This window comes from Mizuhopecten yessoensis, unplaced genomic scaffold (assembly GCF_002113885.1).
Source record: "Mizuhopecten yessoensis strain PY_sf001 unplaced genomic scaffold, ASM211388v2 scaffold2065, whole genome shotgun sequence".
Classification (NCBI taxonomy): domain Eukaryota; kingdom Metazoa; phylum Mollusca; class Bivalvia; order Pectinida; family Pectinidae; genus Mizuhopecten; species Mizuhopecten yessoensis.
The window spans coordinates 352,244-372,790 of record NW_018404360.1 but is presented as its reverse complement, the minus strand read 5'-3'; the positions used below and the strand labels follow the sequence as shown (position 1 = coordinate 372,790).

At 35.6% G+C, this 20,547-nt stretch overlaps 1 protein-coding gene across 2 annotated transcripts in view; it reads right to left on the bottom strand.

Moving 5' to 3' along the window:
- The window catches only part of LOC110444856 (probable phospholipid-transporting ATPase IF), a 114,165-nt gene that overhangs the window by 36,607 nt on the left and 57,011 nt on the right, over positions 1-20,547 (bottom strand). For both annotated transcript variants that reach the window (XM_021489219.1, XM_021489212.1), the window contains exons 9-20: positions 14,277-14,358; positions 13,683-13,833; positions 12,820-12,901; positions 12,040-12,155; positions 9,010-9,168; positions 8,257-8,432; positions 7,739-7,881; positions 6,274-6,377; positions 5,828-5,941; positions 4,880-5,002; positions 3,743-3,891; positions 2,494-2,650 (exon numbers count right to left, since the gene is read on the bottom strand). In XM_021489219.1, coding sequence (XP_021344894.1) covers positions 2,494-2,650; positions 3,743-3,891; positions 4,880-5,002; positions 5,828-5,941; positions 6,274-6,377; positions 7,739-7,881; positions 8,257-8,432; positions 9,010-9,168; positions 12,040-12,155; positions 12,820-12,901; positions 13,683-13,833; positions 14,277-14,358 — 1,556 coding nt within the window. The remainder of the gene's footprint in view (positions 1-2,493; positions 2,651-3,742; positions 3,892-4,879; positions 5,003-5,827; positions 5,942-6,273; positions 6,378-7,738; positions 7,882-8,256; positions 8,433-9,009; positions 9,169-12,039; positions 12,156-12,819; positions 12,902-13,682; positions 13,834-14,276; positions 14,359-20,547) is intronic.

The window sequence follows — 20,547 nt, the reverse complement described above, 5'->3', positions numbered from 1 at the left end:
GACCTATTGGCATTGGCTGTGATATTGTTTATGTGTTTGTCCCATCGTAGGTTGTTTTGTAGTGTTAGTCCTAAGTATTTGCTTGTTTCTACTTTGTGTAATGTGTGGTTGTGGAGTTTGTAATCATGGTGTATTTTGTTGCGTTTCGGTGTAATGTTAAGTATGTTACATTTGTCGGGGTGAAATTGCATTAACCAGTCTGTCTCCCATTGTCCTGCTGCATCGAGGTCGTGTTGTAGTTTTAATGTGTCTTCTTTGTTGTTTATTGTCTTGTATATTATGCTGTCATCTGCAAATAGTCTAAGTGTGCTGTATTTCATGTATTCGTGGAAGTCATTTATGTAGATGAGGAAGAGGATGGGGCCCAAACAGGTTCCTTGAGGGACCCCAGAGGTTACTTGTATTTTGTCTGATTGTTTGCCCTCAAGTACTACTGTTTGGGTGCGAAATGAAAGAAAGTCTGTAATCCATGCGTGTGTGTTCCCTGTTATCCCGTAGTATTTGAGTTTGCATTGTAGTCGTTTCATTTGAACAAACTTTGTAGCCCTTTATCTCAGCATGCTACTGAGAAGAAGTTGTTTAAAGGTTTTTTAATACAATTGACCCCTGTGACCTTGAATAAAGTTGAAGGTCATTCATTTGAACAAACTTGTTAGCCCTTCACCCAAGCATGCTAATGGCCAAATATCATCTCCCTGGGCACTTTGGTTATTGAGAAGAAGATGTTTAAAGTTTTTGACATATTTGAACCCTGTGACCTTGAAAATAGGTCAAGGTCATTAATTTTAACAAACTTTGTAGCCCTTTATCCAAGTTTGCTTCTGGCCAAATATCGACACCCTAGGCCTTTCGGTTATTAAGAAGAAGTCGTTTAAAGTAAAATATTGACGCCGGACGCCGGACGCCGGACGCCGGACGGATGGACGACGGACGCCGCGCCATGGCATAAGCTCACTTGGCACTTTGTGCCAGGTGAGCTAAAAATGAACATAAGGGAAAAAGCCTTATACCCTATAACACTTAATATTGCAAACATATATATATAACAACAAAACGATCACATCTACAACTACAGCAGCCAAGGTAATGGAAGGCTTACACAGTTATATATAAACTATAATTTATCATTACATATCATATTATTCTAAAAATTGGCCTGAGAACCAAGTAATTAATTTTATTTGGCCTTAAGTTTAAGTTGTATTAAGGGTATGTTAAGCAAGTAGAGTGAGTAGCCCCTGATATGCCAAATGTTAATAATGTATACATGTACTTCTCAGTGTATCTTATTCATGTTTTTGCTATTATGTGTAAAAAACAGATAACTGTTTATCGTGTTTTAGTTTTATATAAAATGATAACTTGACATGTTAAATGTTAAATTATAGTTTGTATACAACTATATTTACTTCTACATACATGGCTTGTTTAGTGTATGTTCTGTTTAGTCATGAATTCATAATGTTAAAAAATGCACTTGAATGTTCATGTACATTTTGTATCTTTTCTTTGTGTTGCTTATTACAAGAATGTATGCTTTGGCAGGTCTATTTCCTGTGTTGTGTCCATATGCATCTTGATACGTAGCTATATAGCTAATCATATCTCTATGCAAGTTGTTGATATATTTATGCTAATGAGTGGGGTAGATTTTGACCAATCAGCATTATCCACTAGAGGGGTATTAGTATTGACAGCATCCTATTCATTCTTTGTTTTTGGCAGATTATCATTGTTTGTTTTTATGCACCCACCCACCGTCCCCAGATTCACCTTTGATGTACTTTTATTTATTTAATTTTCTTCACAAACCATTTTTCTAAACAAACCGTGACCTGTTTCTTCCTGTATATTGTTCCTTATATTGTTAGGTGGGCTACTCACTCTTTGTAATTTATTCTTTAACTCAGGTTTTAATTCCAGGCTTTTAATTCCAGGGGAATTTTACCCCCAATACTTTATTAATTTAAATATTATTCATTTACTATGTCAGTAGCTTCTATATATGTATCATCATCTCCAGGAATACTTAGAGTCTAGTCGCTTCGTCCGCAGTTCAGTAGAGTCAAGCTTCTTCTCTAGGTCTATTCTATTTCAAGTCTTAGAGTCGAGTCGCTTCCCTGCAGTGCAGTAGAGTCAAGCTTCTTCATTAGGTTAAGAGTATTCTGTTTCTCATCTTCTCCATAAATACTTAAGAGTCAAGTTGCTTCTCTGCAGTTCGGCAGAGTCAAGTCTCTTCTCTAGGTGTCTTTTTGGAGTCTTGATGTTAAATTTTAAGTTTAAGTTGTATTAAGGGTATGTTAAGCAAGTAGAGTGAGTAGCCCCTGATATGCCAAATGTTTATAATGTATACATGTACTTCTCAGTGTATCTTATTCATGTTTTTGCTAACATGTGTAATAAACAGATAACTGTTTATCGTGTTTTAGTTGTATATAAAACAGAAGGGACAGTGACTGATTCCTGATCAAAATGATATCGGTCACTACTCGCCTCAGCTTTCTGAAGAGGAGACATTCGACAACACAGCACCGCCACACAAGACTGACACAGACTTCTGAACAAATCCGAGTGGTCCTTTACAGCAAACCTCAGACTGGCACCATCCACGACCAGGACAAACGGCTGATCAATGGACGCATGATCTTTTCTACAACACAGGATTTTGTTTTTGTTTAACTAACTTAGTTAAAGTTTTAACAGAAAATCAACACAATAAGATCATATATAATTAAATTAAACATAAAAATAAAATAATGAAAGACAAAAAAAGTCTGTGGGAGTAAGTCAACATAGGATGAAATGTATATTTTGTGTATGTAATACTGTAAGTGTACACATTTTAGTGGTATTCGCCCTTTAAATCTTGCACTGAATTGTGACTGCACTAATTGAAGTTCCTGTATATAGTTTTCTACCGCGTATATTTTGAGTGCACTAATTCTTCAATGTGCTAATCTATTGAAATTCAATAATATGCGAAAACTTTTTCTATCATCTACCTAGATTTATACTTTTCCATCAGAAATTTTAAAGTTACTTTTTTTTCTATAATTAAGGTAATAGGATTGTGTCACCATTTCTCAGTAGAATTTCTTCAAATTTTGTAGTTATATTGCTTTAAAGTTAAAAAAAAATTCTGCCACAAAAAAAAATTCGGTTGTCAGAATTTTAAGGATTTTAAATGGAAATTTATATAAAAAGGAGTGAATTATGAAAAAAAAACGAAAGACACAATATTTTTACAAAATAATGTCAATAAAAATGATACTGACATATACTAGTATTGCATAAATGTATATCAATTTAATAAATGCTGAAATTGTGTATAATTAATTCTCTATACACGATATAAAAATTAACATTTTATAATAAAACCATATACACATAGTAATTGCAGGTAAGAGTTATCGTTCTTGAAAAACTTCACAGTAGTGAAATAGGTAGCCGGTTTCCTGAAGTACAGAAAAATGGACACATGTGACTCATTGATAAAAAAACAAACTGAATTAATGCCTGGATTGCTTTGAAATACTTTAATATTGAGAGAACACACTGTTCTGTCAATAATAAACATCCAATATTCATACATAATATTAAACATTAGAATTTGCGGAAATTGTGATACTGCCTCCCTACATTGGATTTTCAACTAGGGATGTACTCCCTCTTTCCGTTTATCAATACACTCCAATGACCTTAAAACCAAATTAAAATGTGATTTTTGCATTGACTGCCTTACATGTTTTTGAGCCTGGTCATGACCTCAGCACACTGGACAGTGGAGGTCATCTGAGTGATGCGTAGCTCGGCGAAACCCTGTTTGAAGTGTCCAGCGGAGTAACTTATATTTACCGCTGTCTCTTCCTTATCTCCAGTCAACACCCAGACCTGCAGAAATAATTATAATTATATTTATTCATGAAAAGGCAAACAACCACAACAAAACAATTTCATATATGTAGATAATTTACAGAGTTGATATCTATAATTTACGTATTTTGCCTTACCCTGGGATAGCCCATCAAAGCCATAGAAAGCTCATTTCCAATGGGGTTCCCTAAAACATTTCTTGGTTATTTTACTCTTCAATAACAAAATATTAAGATGTATCAATCTCAAAGTGTACAAAACACTTTAAAACTTTAAATCCTTAAATTTGAGGCCATGTACTTCAACCTTTGCTGAAAATTTATTACGAGCAGAATTATGCATTTCATCATATGAAAAATATATGCTGTCAAAATCACTTCTATATTTAAATATAAATGTCTGTTAATAATCACTTTGTAACAAAATTCTATCTCTCAGCCTTTAGGAGCTCTTCTGTTTTTAGAATGTTTGTAAAATGGAGGTCAAATGACGGGATTACCATTTCATGTCCGATCGGGGAATTGAACCCTGGCTGCAATTTGGTGAAAGGCGTCGGGGTTATCTACTCTGCCACCCGAGCGACCCTAACTGGGACTAGTTAGTGATATTTCTTTTCAGGGGTATGGAAATTCAAAATTTTAACATCAATGAGATTAAAATAGATTCAGCCTCTGCATCTTTTATCTAAATTCTTTGAAACTGTATATACCACCATTTGAAAATGGATTTTTTTCTACATATATACTTTTTAGAATCGTTTAGTTTTGTGGGGTTAAAATTTCGTGGATTTCATATACTAGCCTGTTTCAAGAACATTATATTTCGCTGATTTCTGATTTTCCCCTATCTATATCATACTAAATTGATGTTTTCGTGGGGATTTAATTTCGTGGATTTTTGTTATCCACGAAATAAACGAAATTTAATGTCTCACGAAAATTTATGATTTTACAGTAGGTTCACTGAAACAGCACAAACACTACAACGTTTCAAGCAGCATGTTTACCTTAATTCCAGAGCGTTGCAGAGACTGTATCGTGTCTGGTACATCATCCTGGAGTTTGTCTTCAACAGCTGTAGCTCCTAGGAGGACAAGGTCACGCTCTATAAACTCGAAAACCTCCTCCAACTTTAAAAGATAAGAAACGACTTGTTTAAACTTAGAAAAGGGTTACCATCTGTTAAATTGACAAGACAGCCCATCCAATTAGTGTACCTTATTTACTATAATGAATGTCCCTCCGTAATAAACACCCCTTCACATAACATATTTAAACTTCCCTTTGTGAAATTAAAAGACCACTGTACAATTAAGATGTCGTAATTTAGTGTTGAAACAATGTTTTTCATGATAGAATAATGTTCTTGACATTTAATATGTAATCTGTAAATCAACAGAAAACCCTCTTTTATCAGTTTAGAAATACTTTTATTTCAAGACACACTTGTAGCACAGCAGGTCACTGTTATCTTGATCTTTGACCTTTTGACCCCATTATTGATGGGTTCATACTTCACCTAAAGCTGTTCATCCTATGAATTTTCTTGGTCCAGGTGTGGAAACATTCCCAAGCTAATTTGTGCATATGCATAGTTTATGTACAGCAGGTCAATGTGACCTTAACCTTTGACCTTTTGACCACAAAATTTAAAGAGTTCATTCTTATTGAATCTTAAAGCATCCTCTGAAGTAGCAATGTTGCTGACTGTAAGATAGAGTTCAAAAACAGTTTTTCCCTGACCTTGACCTTTTGTGTCCAAAATTTACATAGAGTTAAGTTTCTACTTGAACCATTGGTAATCATCCTGTGGAGGTTGATAAATACAATTGAATAGCAACACAAGTTAAGTTCTAACAGGATGGTGGACAGACAGTGTGGTTTTATTTTATAACAACCTCGCACTAACATTGATTAGTAGGGTATAATGAGCCCTTCCATACTGCTACAATTACCTTTGCCTCTCTGTCACTAAGCGAGTTTCTGGCCTCCCTGAGACGTCTGTCTATCTCACTATACTCCTCGGGACTGAGTAGACGCCTTGCCAGGACAAGAGTTCTCAAACCGAGCTGGAAAACAAAATCAAAACATTAATACTAACTGAACGAGAACACCGACAGGTCAGCAATTATGTAGTGTATAAGGCGATACAGTAGAGCAGACATAGATCTCACATGAAAAAAGGAAAATATATTGTTGTTTATGTTAAAAACAACGAATTTACAAAATTCAATTTGCACAACTTCTACTAAATATATTATTGAAGACATCACGACAACCGGCCAATATAACACTGACAATATGTATTGTTCATGAAATCGAGGAATTTTGTCAAAAATTCATTGTCAATTCATTGGTAGATTGCCAAGTAAAACCTGTGAGAGACGTCTGTGATGTTTACCAATGCGTAGTCGGTGACGTGTTGTAGGGTGACTTCCTTCAGGTTTGGCGTGACACGATCAAGGATAGCCGACTCAGCACCCTTACACAACAGGTAAATTTCATCTGTTTGTAATAAAGAACACGATATATTTCAAATTTCATTAAACACTCCCAAAATAAGTTATTTTTACACACATTTTCTCAGAGATGTAACATTTTGATGTTACGATTTTGATGATCGGTATAGTGAAACGTAGACCTAACCATAGATATTTTATATCTGTTTACATCTTATCTGGAATTCCTCTCTTGAATAAATCATCGAGACAAAATGTTTATTCAAATGATCCTCATACTTTTCCACCCGGAGCATATGGCACTGACCTTGATCTTTCTTTACAACCTTGAACTTGTTCCTTATGTAAGATCATGACCTTGTTACTTTGTATGACTTTTCCTTGTCTGATCTGTACAACCCTGTATTTTTTTCTCTTTTTTCTTTCTTTTTGTAACATAATGACCTTATTATTTGTACGCTCTTGACTTTGTCTGTTCTTAATAATTCTGAACATGTCTAATTTGTATGACCTTGATTTCTGTATAACCTGACCATATTTATGTTCTATGACTTTGACTGTTTTGTGTAACTCTGGTCTTATTTATGTTCTGTATAACCCTGACCTTGACTGTTTTGCATAACTCTGGTCTTTTTTATGTTCTGTATAACCCTGACCTTGTCTGTTTTGTACAACCCTGACCTGCTCTGTTTTGTAAAACCCTGACCTTCTCTGTTTTGTATAGCCATGACCTTCTCTGTTTTGTATAACCATGACCTTATTTGTTTTGTAAAACCCTGACCTTGTTTGTTTTGTATAGTCCTGACCTTCTCTGTTTTGTATAACCCTGGCCTTGTTTGTTTTGTATAGCCCTGACCTTGTCTGTTTTGTACAACCATGACCTTGTTTGTTTTGAACAACCCTGACCTTGTCTGTTTTGTACAACCCTGACCTTGTCTGTTTTGTACAACCCTGACCTTGTTTGTTTTGTATAGCCCTGACCTTCTCTGTTTTGTATAACCCTGACCTTCTCTGTTTTGTATAGCCCTGACCTTGTCTGTTTTGTACAACCCTGACCTTGTTTGTTTTGTATAGCCCTGACCTTCTCTGTTTTGTATAACCCTGACCTTCTCTGTTTTGTATAGCCCTGACCTTGTCTGTTTTGTACAACCCTGACCTTGTTTGTTTTGTACAACCCTGACCTTGTCTGTTTTGTACAACCCTGACCTTGTCTGTTTTGTATAACCATGACCTTATTTGTTTTGTAAAACCCTGACCTTGTTTGTTTTGTGTAGCCCTGACCTTCTCTGTTTTGTATAACCCTGACCTTGTCTGTTTTGTGTAGCCCTGACCTTCTCTGTTTTGTATAACCCTGACAATGTCTGTTTTCTTATAACCCTGACCTTGTCTGTTTTGTCTGACCCTGACCTTGTTCGTTCTGTATGATGACACTCATCCGTTTCCTGGTCGGGTCAAACTCAAGTACATGAAACAATTTGTAACGTCTCATTTCACCCTTGAAGGTCACTTCTAAACGGTCGTCATGGATACCATGGAGAACAATACCATACCTGAAAGGTTTAAAGAAATGACATTCATCATTTTGTTTATTTTATCAAAAAGTTATACAGTACGTATTTACTGACCTTTTTTAATATTTTTAATTTCAAACCATCATACTTACAGCATTACCAGATCGTATGATATGTTACATATATGCTGCTGATAATAATATTGCAGTACAATACTACTTATAGAAGGCAGCATTCAAGGTTTTTTTGGTGGATAAGATTATTCGCATTATATTATTACACAGGTCAAGTTTCCACAATTATGTATACGCCCTCTGAATTAGCGAAAATATCATCTCTGCAAAAATAATCTGCTATATATGGTATATTTTTTTAGCTGAAAACAGTTAAAAGATCTGTGAACTTATTTTTTACCTCCTACAGGCCTCGAGGAATGCTTTTTCATCTGGTGAAGAGGACTGGTATTCATAACTCATGCCTAAGTAATCAAATTTTCTGTCCGTAGCCTTCTCAGTCAGGTCTGAGTGGGGGTGGTCCACACGTATTGTATGACATAGGGCAAGGACCGTAAAAAAATCCTCCATCTTTTTCTGGAACAGGAAAGAGGCATACCTCAACTTTTTCATTCAAGTTTCATAAAGGTCACATTAATTTTGTAAAAAGCAAATTCTATCTAGCATGTTGTTCTCTATAACAACCACCTCTTTAAAGCAGATACCTGTGTATGAAGACCATCAACGACAAACAAATACCTGTCTATAAAGATCACCTCTCTATAGAGACATTTTTCTATACAACGCCTAAGTGGACAAGCTTTTCCTATCTCTATTTTTTTCATCACATTCTAGAAACGTCACAGTTAAGCATAGTTAACAGGAAATGTCATGTACTTCCAATGTGTCAAAAAGTTGTTTCAAATTTTGTTGTGCTTTATAATTTATTTATTTTTACAATAAAAATAGCATACTGAACATGGGTATCAACACAGAATGGCAATACCACAACAAATTCTGTATCACACCAGAACTTATTACTGGTGACCGACTGGGAGTTTTTGTGAATGTAGAATTTGTGTAGATTCACTTTTTGAAGAACCTACTTTTATAAATATGTCACATTTACCTAAATGATGAAATAAATGTCTTTTTTTTCGTGAATAAGACTTACCGTCATTTGAGTAACAGGCCTTCCGTGATCATGACCAGGTTTTTTTTCGAACAAGATATTATCGACCTCCATGTATTTGTCACCGCCGAGTGAACACTCTCGGAACTGCATCTCGTTCTCGGTCAATGTCCCAGTCTTGTCAGTGAACAGGTACTCAACCTAGAGGTAGCATACAAACAAATCAATAAATAGATAATTTACAGAGGCATGGTAGTCTAGTGGTAGAACGCTAGGCTCGTAACCGAAGGGTTGTGAGTTCGAGTCACGGCATGGCACTGTGCTGCATCTTTGAACAAGATACTTTACTCCGCTTGTTCCATAGTCTACTCAGCTATAAATAAGTAGTGGTTGGGCAGTGGTAGAATTGTAGAATGCTAGCTGTGAGCGCCGAAATGGCAGCACCAGCTTTACATGTATGCTTCCCAGGGAGCTGAGAAAGATATTGGCTGGTTGTAAAGGCCCTATAACCACTGATAATAATTTGTGAACCGCTTTTAGCACAGATAATAACAATAATAATAATAATTGGAGGTTCTTTTATACCGCTTTATCACAACCTAGTTTGTAGGTCGTCTTAAAGCAGTTCACAAATTATTATCCGTGGTTATAGGGCCTTTACAACCAGCCAATACATTTCTCAACTCCCTGGGGAGCATACAGCCAGAGCTGCCATTTCAGCGCTAACCGCTTGCATTCAACAATTCTAGCACTGCCCTGTATAACCACATACTCATTTACAGCTGAGTAGACTGGAACAAGCGGAGTAAAGTATCTTGCTCAAAGATACAACACATTGCCGTGCCTTGGCGCGAACCCGCAACCCTTCGGTCACGAGCCCGGCGTCCTACCACTGGACTACCGTGCTTCCAGATAACTTACATACAGTCGAACCTCGTTATCTCGAACTCGTATAACTCGAAAACCTCGTTTAACTCGAAGTATTTTATCGGTCCCGGCCAAAACTCTTCTTGATCTTACTAATAAAAACTCTGATAATTCGAACTCTGAAAACTCGAAAAACTCGGATATCCCGAAGTGAAACATCGGTCCCAACAACGTAAATCCTACATAAAAATATCTCCTACCTCAAAGTTTCTTAAGATTCACAAGTCTATCATATATTCTTTAATTATTTGATACATATTAGACGCAGTGCTACGGTAAATATCGTTCTCATAGAGCAGCTTACGCTCGGTCATAATTACTTCGATTAAACTTATGGCATTAAAATGTGTTTGACTGTAAAAACACTTTGTACAAATAAAGAAACAAACTTCATCAATGTTGATTAACAACAATTAGTATGCGAGCCCGTAAACAATTTGAAAAGCACTTTATTTAAACCAAAGCTGCCGACACATTCTAACCGGAAAATGGGTCACAGTGTGCGGTCATGCGTAAATAAGCTCCACAGTAAAAATCACAACCTAGGACTGGTTCGTTGGTTTATGTTTTTACAGGAGCTTGTATGGCATTGATAATTAATTGAGAGATTATAGGAATAATACGATAATAATTGTTGACTACGTCGTGTTGAGGAGATGTCAAGTGTCATTGGGGTCTATAAATGTGGATATGTTTCCTGATTAACTCATACCCATTTCGGAATGTCGAAATCAACTAAGCAATCCAACGTGTACGCTCCAATACAGTGATTTGTATAAAGACTTGAGCACTTTCATTTCCGCATTGAAATTTCTATCAGCATAGCACGAGGTTGGAGACAGCATGTGTGTTTATTGTAACATTAATTAATTAATGAATATGATTATGAATAAGTTGTATATTTTTATTCTATATGGTTATCTTTTTGTCATTTATCGACTGTTTAAATACGTTGATTGTCAGAGAAATCAATGACATATATAGCCTCATATTGGAACTTTACCAAGCTTTATGCCAAACATAGGAACTCGCTTAACTCGAATACTCGGATAACTCGAAGTTTCCCAACGATCCCGTCGACTTCGAGATAACGAGGTTCGACTGTACATCAAAGTACAAATATTATAACATACACACAGCATTGAAGCATAAGCATCCTTACTAACACAAAACAAACATCAAAAGTAAAGATCTTTTACATAGTTTTGTGTTACCCCCGTAAGTCATTTTCCCATTGGATTCTTTAATTTACCTTTGAAAAAAAGGTTTAGTGACCTTAGGTGACATACAATTTTGATCAAACTTGCCATCCTGATAGAGAATCATCTAGTGTTTTCTCTGGTAATATTTATATTATTATCCATGGCCCTGCTATTGCGATATCACCTTTCATCCCAGCATAACAGTTATGCATTGGCATAATTCCCATAGATGCAATGTTTGAATTTGTCGTAAAAGTGTTTCTGCCTAACCTATCGTGGTTAGAATTCTATGAAACAGACAATTACATTAACAGTACCAATAAAAGTGCTTTAGAAGGACTTTTCATTTTTTTCGTCCTCTGTAATGTGATCTGAAGGGCGCTGTTAATATAGGGAGAACATAGATTTTACCATCAAAGGGACAAAATTTCCCGGTATACATAAATTCTCTTGCTTTGTGCTGAATTTCATCATTTTTTACTATAAACGAAGCCATGTAAAATTAATTTTCCAAAAGTCATAGAATCCAATGGGAAAATGACGTAACGTGCAAGACTTATGGCACATCACTGTATATATGAAAGATCACAATGGTTATTAAAGGTATAAGCCTGAATATGTATTTTTACATGTGACATCAAATATATATACTGGGCAACTCACAAAAGAACATGATATAAAGAGGAGTTTACATTAAACCACATGATATAAAACAAATAGCATGATATTAAGGGGAGTTTACATCAAATCACATGAAATAAACCAAACTGAATTACAGTATCTATAGAGATAAAAATCTCTTTTTTGAAAACATGATATTAACTAAAATGTGACACTTAGCAAGGTGATATTTAAAGGAATGATGTGTATAACAAATCAAGAAAATATTTACATAACCAATTTTATGCAGTGCTACAACAGTTAAGAGCCGGTGAATACTGACCTGACCGAGCTCCTCATTGAGATCAGATGTGTTCGCTTTAGCTGGTTGGTCCATCTTTTCATCATACATTTCAATATCCCAGCCAAAGTATAACGATCCTACAAACTTCTGTATCTCTGAAAAAGAAGACCGTCCTCATCAAAATGGCTACCAACTTTGAGACACATATATAACTACAACAAAATTGTAAAGGAGGCTGTTTTTCCTTCGATATTTCACTGTGGTTAATTTGGGTGACGTTTTCTTTTCTTGTAATGGTTTTTCCTTTATAAATGCTAAGTTTGTTGAGAAAACACCGAGTATAAATAAGGGGCAGAACATATTACCCGTCCCCCGGACTGCTTGTAATATTGGAGTGATAATTGGTGAAATGTCACTATGTTTTCCGACAGCTGACTTTACCGACTCGGCACATTGTGGCTTAGCGAGTTGTTTTCAATGGTTTAGAGCCGTGAAACCGATACTTTGCATGCTTAACAAAGGAAACAGACGTTTTCAAAAGCTCGCACAATAAGGAAGATACAACTGTAGCACAACGTTACGCTGAATTTTAATTTGCATATCTTGAAAACCATTGAACTTACCAATATAAAATAAAATTAGAAATACCTTAAAAGTTAGAATTTCATTTCGACACCTTTACGATAATATAACCTCTGCATTACTTACATGATATTTAAATATATCCTTGTATACATGCGAGTGATATTCGATGAATGTTATCCTCTGTTCACTTACATAGTACACATGTTAACTTGAATACAAAACACTGGCACTTACCTACAGTCACATACATAGATATTGGAATGAAGTAGTTAAATAGCACCATGAAAGACAAGAATGTCTCTATCCCTCGCAAAGCCTGCAACACAAAACAAAACTTACAATAAATGTAAAATTATTCAAACAATCACTACATACATAAAGGCCAAAAACAACATATGTATATGTTTCAGGTACTCTCACCGACTAAGCTTTTAACTACAACCCAAACAATTTTATCTCACTCGAATGCACTTAAACATCCCTGATGTGCCGAAAATCTGAAGCGACTGTACGATACCTATCGATATCATAATCAGGTATCAAAACCAAATTTAATCCCATATCATTGTTTAAAAGACATAAAAATACAATGAAAAGTGCTTACAATACGGACTGAATAACTATGTTTCATTGATTTTGTCATTTCTTAAATGAGCCCCCCCGCACCNTAGACCCCCCCCCCCCCCCCCCCCCCAAAAAAAAAAAAAAAAAATACCTACCCTATATTTTTCAGTCATGCTACCTGAAACACACATTTTATTTTTGGCCTAAAAAGTAATCGGCAATGAAATTATTTATTTCACCAACAATCAGGGATGTTCCTGTAAATTTTATAAAATAACGTCTCTCTTGTATTGGAAAAAAATCTCGGAAGGTCTAAACTACTTTTTTGTTCTTTATCTATATTTCTTTAAAAATTATTCAGACAGGCAACACAATAAATATTTGTAAATTTTCTGATTTTCTAGATAATAAAATTTCAAAATTCATTTTTAATGATAGGTAAGCTATATAGCTACCAGTCTTTAGGATTTGCACGACTTGACTCGGGTGTTAAGTTTTCTCGTCCCCGTCCCAATAGAATCGTGTATACTTACTGTGAGTTCTGATTCCGTGTCCATGTCTGGGACATACCAGAGCTTGTCTTTAACGACTGATTGGTTCACAAACACGTACTTCAGGATAGTACATGTCAGCGATTCCACCAACAGTACCACGAGGAATATGATCAGAAACGAATTCATAGCTCTGTAAACAAGAACACAGTTGGAGCTAAATGATCTTAAACTGAGTTTCAAGGCTACATTTCCTGTAGTATTGTACTACCGATATGTCAGGCCTAAGATTACAGGCTTAGATTCAATGCTAAATAATTTTATTGAAATAATTTTAGTAATTTAGATAGTTTGGAATTTCTTTTTGTTAACAAGGGAGTTTGTTGTAACTTTTGAACAATGTGAAACACCAAACTAGCCTAAACAAAGGGTTAAATTATACATTTATTGCCGTTACTGTAGGGAAACTTCGAACCTTTTGTTTACCTGAGGCTAATCGTGTTTCACGAGGGCAAAGCCCTTGAAACTTGAGTGAATCAGGGCACCATGATGTTATATGGCCCCATCGTGTGATCAGTGTCTATCATCCAATAGGACACACTTTTATAAAGATGAGGTATAATAATTTGTACTCACCTTTCAACTCGAGAAAACTTTGTACCTTTATTTTTTGAATTCAATGCCATTTTGGTCTCTGGTCCTGTATATATTGCACAACCTGAAAAAAGCAAATCACACACATGTCGTGTTTGTGTATAGTGTTAACTTTACAGTACTGCTGTATTTGTGTACAGTGTTAACTTTAAAGTACTGCTGTGTTTGTGTACAGTTTTAACTTCACAGTACTGCTGTGTTTGTGTATAGTTTTAACTTTACAGTACTGTGTTTGTGTACAGTAATAACTTTACAGTACTGCTGTATTTGTGTTCAGTGTTAACTTTAAAGTACCGCCGTCTTTGTGTACAGTTTTAACTTCACGGTACTGCTGTGTTTGTGTCCAGTGTTAACTTTACAGTACCGCTGTGTTTGTGTATAGTGTTTACTTTACAGTACTGCTGAGTTTGTGTACAGTGTTAAGTTTACAGTACTGCTGTGTTTGCTTATAGTGTTAACTTTACACTACTGCTGTGTTTGTGTATAGTTTTAACTTTACAGTACTGTGTTTGTGTACAGTTTTCACTTCACAGTACTGCTGTGTTTCGTATAGTGTTAACTTTACACTACTGCTGTGTTTGTGTAGAGTTTTAACTTCACAGTACCGCTGTGTTTGTGTATAGTGTTACCTTTACAGTACTGCTGTATTTGTGTACAGCGTTAACTTTACAGTACTGTGTTTGTGTACAGTGTTAAGTTTACAGTACTGCTGTGTCTGTGTACAGTGTTAACTTTATAGTACTGCTGTGTTTGTCTACAGTTTTAACTTCACGGTACTGCTGTGTTTGTGTACTGTGTTAACTTTACAGTACTGTGTTTGTGAACAGTGTTAACTTTACAGTCTTTACAGTACTGCTGTATTTGTGTTCAGTGTTAACTTTACAGTCTTTACAGTACTGCTGTATTTGTGTACAGTGTTAACTTCTCAGTACTGCTGTGTTTTGTTTAGTGTTAACTTTACAGAACTGCTGTGTTTGTGTATAGTGTTTACTTTACAGTACTGCTGTGTTTGTGTACAGTGTTAACTTTACAGTATTGCTGTTTTTGTGTACAGTGTTAACTTCACAGTACTGCTGTGTTTGTGTATAGTGTTAACTTTACAGTACTGCTGTGTTTGTGTACAGTGTTAACTTTACAGTATTGCTGTTTTTGTGTACAGTGTTAACTTTACAGTACTGCTGTGTTTGTCTACAGTTTTAACTTCACGGTACTGCTGTGTTTGTGTATAGTGTTAACTTTACAGTACTGCTGTGTTTGCTTATAGTGTTAACTTTACAGTACTGCTGTGTTTGTGTACAGTGTTAACTTTACAGTACTGCTGTTTTTGTGTACAGTGTTAACTTTACAGTACTGCTGTTTTTGTGTATAGTGTTAACTTTACAGTACTGCTGTGTTTGCTTATAGTGTTAACTTTACAGTACTGCTGTGTTTGCTTATAGTGTTAACTTTACAGTACTGCTGTGTTTGCTTATAGTGTTAACTTTACAGTACTGCTGTGTTTGCTTATGGTGTTAACTTTACAGTACTGCTGTGTTTGTGTACAGGGTTAACTTTACAGTACTGCTGTGTTTGTGTACAGGGTTAACTTTACAGTACTGCTGTGTTTGTGTACAGTAACAACTTTACAGTACTGCTGTGTTTGTGTACTGTGTTAACTTTACAGTACTGCTGTTTTTGTGTACAGTGTTAACTTTACAGTACTGCTGTGTTTTTGTACAGTAATAACTTTACAGTACTGCTGTGTTTGTGTACTGTGTTAACTTTACAGTACTGCTGTTTTTGTGTATAGTGTTAACTTTGCAGTACTGCTGTTTTTGTGTACAGTGTTAACTTTACAGTACTGCTGTTTTTGTGTACAGTGTTAACTTTACAGTACTGCTGTGTTTTTGTATAGTGTTAACTTTACAGTACTGCTGTGTTTTGTATAGTGTTAACTTTACAGTACTGCTGTGTTTGCTTATAGTGTTAACTTTACAGTACTGCTGTGTTTGCTTATGGTGTTAACTTTACAGTACTGCTGTGTTTGTGTACAGTGTTAACGTCACAGTACTGCTGTGTTTTTGTATAGTGTTAACTTCACAGTACTGCTGTGTTTTTGTATAGTGTTAACTTCACAATACTGCTGTGTTTGTGTATAGTGTTAACTTTACAGTACTGCTGTGTTTGCTTATAGTGTTAACTTTACAGTACTGCTGTGTTTGCTTATAGTGTTAACTTTACAGTACTGCTGTTTTTGTGTACAGTGTTAACTTTACAGTACTGCTGTGTTTGTGTACAGGGTTAACTTTACAGTACTGCTGTGTTTGTGTACAGGGTTAACTTTACAGTACTGCTGTGTTTGTGTACAGGGTTAACTTTACAGTACTGCTGTGTTTGTGTACAGGGTTAACTTTACAGTACTGCTGTGTTTGTGTACAGTGTTAACTTCACAGTACTCCTGTGTTTGTGTATAGTGTTAACTTTACAGTACTGCTGTGTTTGTGTACAATGTTAACTTCACAGTACTGCTGTGTTTGTGCATAGTGTTAACTTCACAGTACTGCTCTGTTTGTGTACAGTGTTAACTTTACAGTACTGCTGTGTTTGTGTACAGTAATAACTTTACAGTACTGCTGTGTTTGTGTACTGTGTTAACTTTACAGTACTGCTGTTTTTGTGTATAGTGTTAACTTTACAGTACTTAACTTTACAGTACTGCTGTGTTTGTGGATAGTGTTATCTTTACAGTACTGCTATGTTTGTGTAGAGTGTAAACTTTACAGTACTGCTGTATTTGTGTACAGTGTTAACTTTGCAGTACCGCTGTGTTTTGTATAGTGTTATCTTTACTGTACTGCTGTGTTTGTGTATAGTGATATCTTTACAGTACTGCTGTGTGTGTTTTGTATAGTGTTATCTTTACAGTACTGCTGTGTGTGTTTTGTATAGTGTTAACTTTACGGTACTGCTGTTTTTGTGTAAAGTGTTAACTTTACAGTACCGCTGTGTCTGTGTACAGTGTTAACTTTCCAGTACTGCTGTGTTTGTGGATAGTGTTATCTTTACAGTACTGCTGTGTGTGTGTACAGTGTTAACTTTGCAGTACCGCTGTGTTTTGTATAGTGTTATCTTTACAGTACTGCTATGTTTGTGTACAGTGCAAACGTTCCAGTACTTCTGGGTTTGTGTTCAGTGTTAACTTTACAGTAGTGCTGTGTTTGTGTACAGTTCTAACTTCACAGTACTGCTGTGTTTGTGTAGTGTTAACTTTACAGTACTTAACTTTACAGTACTGCTTTGTTTTGTACAGTGTTAACGTTACAGTACTGCTGTGTTTCTGTACTGTGTTAACTTTACAGTTCTGCTGTTTTTGTGTATAGTGTTAACTTTACGGTACTGCTGTGTTTGTGTATAGTGTTACCTTTACAGTACTGCTGTGTGTGTGTACAGTGTTAACTTTACTGTTCTGCTGTGTTTGTGAACAGTGTTAACTTTACAGTATTGCTGTGTTTGTGTACAGTCTTAACTTCACAGTACTGCTATGTTTGTGGATAGTGATAACTTTACAGTACTGATGTTTTTGTGTACAGTGTTAACTTACAGTACTGCTGTGTTTGTGCATAGTGTTAACTTAACAGTACTCCTGTGTTTGTGTACAGTGTTTACTTTACAGTACTGCTATGGTTGTGTACAGTGTTAACTTTATAGTACTGCTATGTTTGTGTACAGTGTTAACTTTACAGTACTGCTATGTTTGTGTATAGTGATAACTTTACAGTACTGCTGTGTTTGTGTACAGTGTTAACTTTACAGTACTGCTATGTTTGTGTACAGTGTAAACTTTACAGTACTGCTGTGTTTGTGTACAGTGTTAACTTTACAGTACTGCTGTGTTGTGTATGGTGTTAACTTTACAGTACTGCTATGGTTGTGTACAGTGTTAACTTTACAGTACTGTTGTGTTTGTGTTCAGTGTTAACTTTATGGTACTGCTGTTTTTTTGTACTGTGTTAACTTCATGGTACTGTTGTGTTTGTGTACAGTGTTAACTTCCTGGTACTGTTGTGTTTGTGTACAGTGTTAACTTCATGGTACTGTTGTGTTTGTGTACAGTGTTAACTTTATGGTATTGCTGTTTTTTTGTACTGTGTTAACTTCATGGTACTGTTGTGTTTGTGTACAGTGTTAACTTCATGGTACTGTTGTGTTTGTGTACAGTGTTAACGTCATGGCACTGCTGTTTGTGTGGTAAGATGAATCTGTGATTTAAACACTAACACTACATGTATATGTTTTACAATCTCAAAGTCATAATTCAACATTATTTGAATTTCATGTACCATATATGACCATAAGCCATGATGCTAACAAACCAGTATCTATCTATTGCAGGTCAGCAGAAATGCCAACAAATGTTATATTTTTGTCCTGTAATAAGCCCACCTCCATACTCTAAGTCAAGAGATTATGAGTTGGCCCCCCTTGGCTTATTGCAGAAATAGGAATAATTCAATTATAACAAGGTTTTATTGTACAGTAAAATTTTGCCATACTTTGACAACATAGCTTCATTAAAAAGATATTTAATGATCTATCAATTGGAGACAGTAAAGGAAAAGGAACAAGAGGCCCAAGAGGCCCAATGGGCCTGAATCGCTCACCTGGTATTAATCTGACACTTGTTATCTTAAAAGTGGACTAAAATACAACTACAAGCAGAATATCAGTGTTTCATTCATAAGAACCTATTAAAAGATTTTAAAATATGACGCCCGGGACATTGAATGTCGAACAAGGACATAAGGTTGAACAGAGTTTAAAGTCTTCCAACCCAGCATGCTTAATTCTAGCGAAATATCATTACCCTGGACTTTTTGGTTATACAGAAAAAATCATTTAAAGATTTAAACATATATTGACCATTGTGACCTTGAATATGGGCGTAGGTCATTCATTTGAACCAACTTGGTAACCCTTCATCACAGTATTTTAATGGCCAAATGTCATCACCCTAGGCCTCTTGGTTATTCAGAAGAAGTTGTTTAAATGTTTTTAACATATTTGACCCCATTGACCTTGAATATGATTCAATGTCATTCATTTGAACAACCTTGGTAGCCCTTCATCCCAGCATGTTACAGGCCCAATATCAGTACCCTGGGCCTTTTGGTTATTGAGAAGACGTCGTTTGAAGATTTTACGACATTTGACCTTGAAAGTGGGTCAAGGTCATTCATTTGAACAAACTTGGTAGCCCTTCATCCCAGCATGCTACTGGCCAAATATCATCACCGTAGGCCTTTTGGTTATTGAGAAGAAGTAGTTTTAAGTAAAATATTGACACCAGACCACAGAGGGAGGGACGGACAACGGATACCGCACCACGGCATAAGCTCACTTGGCTCTTCGGGCCAGGTGAGCTAAAAATGGGCCCACAAAATATATTGACATTAGCAAGGTGTCAGAATAAGCAATTGGCATTTTATTTAGGTTTTACTGTATATTATAGTCTCAAGAATCAATCAAATGTAAGCATATTGCATCGTTTGAAAAAATATCTGAATTTATATCATCTTAATATTCACTTTTTTTCTAAATTGATAAAAATGTTAAGAAATAAAATAACAACAATCTTTCAATTTGAATGAATTCTGAATATTAGTAGATAGGAAATTTATGATCGAATACATAATAAAGAAATAGGAAAAGGAGGTGGTGAATAAATTGTGGGGTATTATATTAAGGACTTTCCACCCTTCGTAATACACATGTTTTTCTTGTCAAATTTTCGTGTCATCATTTCCGTATTGTGTATCGGGCATTCCATTACCGTAGTGTAAATTATAGTAACACCGGGTAAACAATAGAGTCTAGTACATGTGCGTGACGTGATATGTCAACACCCGATATCGAGACTTAACTTGGAAATGTGAAATCACACGTACTTCAGAAACAAGAGGCCCATGGGCCTTAACGGTCACCTGATATATTTATACAGAGAGTTGATTTTGTTTTTAACATGAACAGAAATATTATTCAAAGTGACAAAAAACAATAAAACCACCTTACTCAATATCTAGCATACAGATTTCAGACTAAAAAGGATTTGAAACTAGCACCTCTGATTCTTAACAAGGAAAATGAAGAAATTTTAGCACACTGACTCCTTTGAGCCCCACCCTACAGCCCTTGGGGGTAGGGCTGGCTCAAAATTTTCAAAGTATCAAACTGTCAATTCAAGGTTATAATTCCAATCAAGTTATTAACATGTAAT